General features: G+C 34.1%; 1 protein-coding gene across 1 annotated transcript in view; it reads right to left on the bottom strand.

The window, feature by feature from the left end:
* LOC121385571 (desert hedgehog protein B-like) overlaps window positions 1-1,148 on the bottom strand; it is a 116,968-nt gene extending 115,820 nt beyond the window's left edge. Inside the window, exon 1 of the mRNA XM_041516304.1 lies at window positions 1,059-1,148. Coding sequence (XP_041372238.1) covers window positions 1,059-1,101 — 43 coding nt within the window. The 5' untranslated portion in view covers window positions 1,102-1,148. The remainder of the gene's footprint in view (window positions 1-1,058) is intronic.
* Between the last annotated feature and the right edge of the window lie 5,896 nt (window positions 1,149-7,044).

Genomic DNA, 7,044 nt, shown 5'->3' on the forward strand with positions numbered 1-7,044 from the left:
GAAATCGATTTAAAAACACATTCATTCGTATATATCAACAACATCATTTTGTTACTGACACATACTATGTATAGAGGATACCACATGAGTGGCCGTTAGATACCTTTAGCTTACAAGTTGTTTTAAAACGCGAAAGAGAGTTCGACACGTTTTTAAATAACGACTTGTAAGATAAATGGTATTTAACGGACACTAATGTAGTATTATAATATTTCAAACATATCTTTTATAAAACAGGTTTAAGCATATTTAAATATCTTAACTGACTGAAAGCTATTGATGGCCTTTGCTCTTGTAGCCATCGTACGCGTCACAGAAAAATCAACGTCACAATGTAATCGATTTGTTCATTGGGTGGTATGGCATTGGCGATCTTGTCATCACCTAGGAGAAGCCAGCCAGTCGTACGTCTTGAAATTGTTATCACACATATATGCGTTAATAGTATGTGTTATCAAAAATAACGATGTTCTCACCAACTGGTGTGTAAGAAATACTATTAGCCCACTTGATATGTTGGTGTATTGAATACTGAGTTGATAATAAAGTTAAAACCGGACTTGTTTTAACAAGTTGTAGTAAACTATCAGGAGATGAAGGAGATGAAGTTACCTCTTTTCATTTTCCGTTAAGGCTTTTTCAATTTGATCAATTCATTGTTTATTTTTTAATTAACGACAGTAATTTGTCACAGTAAAACAACAGTTGATTGTTAAATTGAATTTCACAAACCCTGACGTAGCTCTGTTACATATAAATCAGTAGTGGTAAGCACCGTCCCGTTTGTAAAGGTAAATTATCACTATAAAATATGTAATGATTGATAAGTCATGAACATATGTAACCATAGTAACCAGGCTTCACTACAGATGGTTTTTCTACAGAGCTTGTCTGCACCATGGTATAATAGAGGCGTTTGAATAGACACACAGATGCGCATATGGTAATATTTTAAGGTAGAAACTGTTACTAGTTTACAGAAATATTGATCTAATCTCAAATTTTCAATACTCTAAACGAATGTGTCGTTTTTCGTGTTGTCAGCTAAATGTACTTACTGGTGAACAATCCTAGAACTGCCAAAAGCACACAAAAATTCATCTCTCCAGTTTTAGAATCGACGGATTTCAAGTCTTTAAAACAGTGTGACTCGACTGTTAGATCACTTTAATATATACGTGAGTACTATGAAATTTAACACTGACGTTATCGATATTACAATTATATTATAATACATGCATAAAGGTGAATAGTTTTAATATCGTATTCAATTTTACCTCTTTGGTAGGAATATGACTTTAATGATATTATTATGATACTGAAATGAATGCATGTTGTCAAAGTGAATATGTTTAGAGTCAACCAGTTTGAGCAATCACACAAGAGTCTGAAAAATGTTATGGTTCATGATAAAAAGGAGAAGTTACAGCTAGCCCTGCCAATGTTGAACAACAAAGAATTTAACATTTGCACTGTACAAACATTTACTTGTGGATTTCCAATTCCATCATCTACCTTTCAGTACTCACAACATGTTTTTCAACATCAATATCCTTTAGCTGATCAATTATTCTCTTTACATCTTCGATGGAAGAAATAGAGAACACTGTATCCTCTGGCAGTGTGATTTCGACACTTGGGTTTTTCCTATTTCTCCTCAATAATGTAGAAATTAAGAACCCTTTTGACTTCAGCTCACTTCGCAGTTCCTCAAAATTTTCAGTATTCTACGGTCTCTGTCTGAAAGGTAATAAAATCGCAGCCGTTTAAACCACTTTAAACAAATCATATCGTACATACAAAGAAAAAGTGTTGGGTGTGATTTTATGATCATTTAAAAAATAATTGGCAGGTTACCATTGTTTCAAGACAGAAATTCTGAAGATACAACATTATTGTACTGCCCTGGAAAAAATATACATTGCATTTAATAATACATATTTGTTTTAATCAATATAGCATGTAACCATTGTTTATTAACAACAAATCAATCACATGAAGCTTTCTTGGAACAATCTTTATCATTAATTAAAGGCTTTTGTAGGAGATATCGCTGGCTCTATAATATGCATTATCTCGCCTTCATGTAAAATTCTTTAATCTCATTGGTTGTTTGCCGTTGGACAAATCCCTTATCCCCCTGTGGGCGGAGCCAAATTCTCTTATACCCCGTCTGTAATTTCCAAGTTTCCAGCCGCCCCAGTTAATGCTAAAGCAATAATTAGATTATAAATAACATTGATAATCAATCAAGTATACACAATTAATTTTATTTTTACTATAAAATACACTATTTCAATACTTTTAAAAGCTGCAATGTTGAACTCGGCCACCTAATTACGGTCGTGGTGTTATTGTATTAATGCGCGATTAGCAACAGTTTTTTTGTTGTTGTTTTTTTTGTTTTGTTTTTTTACTACATACATTTCTGATAAAAAAAAGTTTTTTTTGTTTTGTTTTTTTATTAATATCTGTTTCAGACAATTTCGTATTACAAACATTTGAAGTTAAAAACTCGTTTATCGATGGAACTATTTTTCGTCACTGGCAAGTGCTTTCGTTCGCGTACGCGTGCTACGGCTCCTCCGTTAATAAATTGTTAACAATTATTGTCTGGCGTTATTTTAATTATTTGGCTATATGGTTTAACATGTCGGCAAGATAAATTCGTTGTAGATGCATCTCTCAGGGTATATGGCTTTTTATGTACACTCTGTGTGCTCTTTGGGTAAAAGAACACACAGAGGGTACATAAAAAGCCATATACCCCTCGTGATGCTTCTACAACTTATAATATCTCCTGCGGTATTCTCCTTGGAGATATCGCTTCTTTCTTTTTTTACGTCACTGTGTATGTTTCAGCGCTAAACCTATCATTATTGACGTCACGCTACTGTCATTCTGCTAGTTAACGAGTCTATCGCTGCCAAATATAGTGACATTATACCAACATTAATGAAATTGTTTACAATTGTCGCAAATGAAAAGAATGATAATAGATGATTTTAAAAATAGCCCCCCCCCCCCCCCCCCCCCCCCCCCCCCATGTCTCGTGATATCATAATTTATCAGCATTCGGCAAGTCTACGATTAAATACTTTTATCAACTCGTACTGATAAATTATGATGTCACAAGACACTCGGGGTGTATCCTCTATATATTGTATGAACAGGGATCAACATTAACCAGGATTGCTACAATGAATATATGCAGGTCTAACTTAAAAACAAATAAACTTATTAATATCTCTTTTTTGGATTATTTTGCAGTTGTTCATGTTTGTAAACAATCTGATTAAAATTAGCTCCACTATTACATGTGGATCTAACACCAGCCAGTTGGAGCTCATGTCCACCAATCAAAACCTTACTTGCAGAATCCTGTCAGTGATTTAAAAATAATTTGAGAACATTCCGAATTATCCAGAGGGTATACGACATGTTTCTTGTGAATTACGAATGCCTGATTTAGTTGGGGGTTTTTTGGGTTTTTATAAATAAATAAATAATTTTTAATGTAAAATTGAAGACTGATAACCCACCCCGTACGTACTGGTAGGGTTCGCTGTACTGCGGCTACTAAAATAGACTCGCCCGATATTTTTAGAATTTGTATGCTCCCAAATAACGTTATAAAAGGCGAGGTGTGATTGGTCAATATTTAAATTATTATTTACAGACGGAATGTTACCTGGACATTGGGGACTATGCAGTGTTGTTAGCAATCCGATTAAAATTAGTTCTACTGGTCTAAATAAGGCATTCGTAATTCACATGAAACATATCGTATACCCTCAGGATAATTCGGAATGTTTTCAAATTATTTTTAAATCACTGGCAGGATTCTGCAAGTAAGGTTTTGATTGGTGGACATGAGCTCCAACTGGCTGGTGTTAGATCCACATGTAATAGTGGAGCTAATTTTAATTAGATTGGTTTGTAAACAATATCTTAAGAATTTCAATTTCAAGACTGAACACACTAATCTGTCTTTAGATGATACTCCATGTTTACGTAAACTACTTTGTGTGAAAAAAAAGGCACAAAAGCTTAGTATTATGTTTTGGAATCATTTAAAACAACTCTTGAAAGTAAACTTCGATGGTTCATATATGGGACATTAAAGGGACAGACCCTAGTTTTTAAACACTACAGCATATTTTTCACTATTAGAGCCGTTTATGATCACTGAAATTAAACATTACTTATATTTTATTGTTCAGGTTATTCATTTCCGTAGAACCGAAGTGTTTCTGGTCATCCTGTTGTTTCTAGTATCACAAAATGCATTTGTCATATTTTTTAAAAACGTTCGTTTGTCTGAGAAGTAGCTGTTATTGATTCGAGTTCTAGTCTATTTTTACGGATATTTCCCGGTTTTAATGTCACAGACTCTCCTTTCACACTGTTGTAACTTTATCCAAGTGTGTTACAGGTTTGTATATTAACTAAATTTAGTGTCCATTTTTACGAGTTGAAACTATGGTCTGCGCCTTAAAATAGAATATTAACAACCAACATCGGAAATGATGATAAATATATTTTGTATTTAAATAGAATATTAACAACCAACATCGGAAATGATGATAAATGTATTTTGTATTTAAATAGAATATTAACAACCAACATCGGAAATGATGATAAATGTATTTTGTATTTAAATAGAATATTAACAACCAACATCGGAAATGATGATAAATATATTTTGTATTTAAATAGAATATTAACAACCAACATCGGAAATGATGATAAATATATTTTGTATTTTTGTTTGGGGAGTGTAAAATTGTTAACAAATTTTGGTAAAATTTTACGCAGTGGATTAAGGCAAATTGTACCCATGGAAATAAGATGAATATCTCTGAAGAACTGGTTATTCTTGGCGTTAAAAACATGTAACAACAGATGCAGCATTTGATTTTTTATTGTCATTTGCAAAATTTCACATTTAAAAAAAGCAAAAAGTACAAAAAATCACCTCTTAGATTTATACATTTCAAAAAGGAAATTCAGTGTAGATACACAATCAGTATACCAGCACTTTTTAATAGGATGTCCAAATAATTATTGTCCTTCGGGTTGACTTTGTTCCCAACAGGTCATACATGTATTATTTGCTCTTTTGCATGCAATAAAATTGTTTGCTCTTAGTGACAAGGAAATCGGGGAATAGATTTTCTGAATTCGCGGGTGTATCAAAATAAATAAATTAGGAATAAATGAATGCTAAAAAGAAAAATCATCATTACCTTTTTTAATTTTTATTCTTAATTTTTTTTTTTTTTTTTTTTTTTTTTTAAATATTTTATACATATAAATGTATTGTGTCTTCAGAGGGCTCTTCCTGGTTTTTAGCTTAAGCTCTAGGGCCCGTGTTTATAAAACTTTTAGAGTCCAGACTCAATCTCTAATGACGTCATACACATACAATTCGTATGGCGTTGTCATGACATTAGTGTCTTATATTATTAGAGTCTTGAGTGTAGAAAGTTTTATAAGCACCAAGCCTGTTCATGTTGACCACCTGCACCCTTTTTAACTTGGACGTAGACCTTTGTAACATGGAATGGTGAATAATAAAAAATAATAATAATAAAAAATTTGAAAATTAACGGTCATCTGTGATAAATTACTATTGACATGGTTCACTTGTTAGATGTATAGGATAGATCTCCGTCAGTCGGCCCATTGAGATATTCTCGTTCCAGCCAGTGCACCGTGACTGGTATATCAAAGGCCATGGTATGTGGTATCCTGTCTGTGGGATGGTGCATATAAAATGAAAATGGAAATATGTAGCGAGTTTCCTCTCTATGACTGTGTCAAAATTACCATATGTTTGACATTCAGTAGTCGATTATTAATAAATCAATGTGCTCTAATGGTGTCGTTAACAAAACAAACTTTCAGACACCACGGGCCCTTATTAACTTTTTAATAATATTATTATTATTAAATAATTTATATTAAAAACAATTGTATACATTTTCCTCTACCAGCAAAAAAAGAAAAGAAAACTAACTAGCGGATCTCTATAGGTGGTTTGCTTCTTGCTCGGTCTAAATACAAAATTCAGCTTAATGGTTTTTGTGCAGATATTCCAATAAACAAGCTATGATTAACATTAGATTAACATGGTTTACCATTGTTACACGTTGCATTAACCATAGACATACGGGCTCCCATTTGCCTGAATTAAACAAAAATACCCAAATCTGGCTAACAACATTTATTCATATTAACATTACCACCAACAGCTATATAGGGTTGAAACCGAATCACTACGCATTATTACATGGATTACAACTAATTTTGACAGTAGAATGATGTAAATCCACGGTAAAAAGGTCTCGGGTTAGCACATTTTGCCCGAATATCTGTGTCATTTGTGCCCGAATCTAAGGTTTTACTCAAGCACTTGACACGATACCCCCACCCCCCGTCCGTATGCTTATGGCATTACCTTTGTGTTCCCCAGTGTGATACCATCTTTAAATGAAACCTAAACTTTAAAATTGGAAACGCTTGGGAAAGCTTGGGAAAGCAACTCTCCTAGGAGAAGGAATACTTGCAAGACAAACCCGGCCAATTAATGGAGGTCGTTGGCAGTCCATCTAGGAAAAGGAAAATTCCAAAATCACACCCATGTAGACCTTCGAAGACGGAAGATCCTGGCCTTTTGGGCGGGGTGAGAACCGAGCATCTACGTATCCACGATATTATGGCTGTATCGAATTCTAAGAATCGTGATGGTGCGTCTCTATGGCTAGCCAAGTGAAAATTGCACAGGGCCCTAAGCCTCCAAGGGGCCAACCCCCAGCGGCTGGCACCTCTGACCCCAAACATCTAGCTGGTAAGGGCCAGAGTAAAGCGACCAGCTACAACTTGAGAATATGCCATTTGGAATGCAGAGGGAATAAGACCAAAAAACCCTCGAGCTCCAAATTTCCTGAAATAAAAAAACATTGAAGTGTGCTGCATTCACGAAACTCATCTCAACTCAAACCACCGCTTTTCTATCAGAGGCTATGAGACAGAAGAGAA

This window comes from Gigantopelta aegis, chromosome 11 (assembly GCF_016097555.1).
Source record: "Gigantopelta aegis isolate Gae_Host chromosome 11, Gae_host_genome, whole genome shotgun sequence".
NCBI lineage: Eukaryota > Metazoa > Mollusca > Gastropoda > Neomphalida > Peltospiridae > Gigantopelta > Gigantopelta aegis.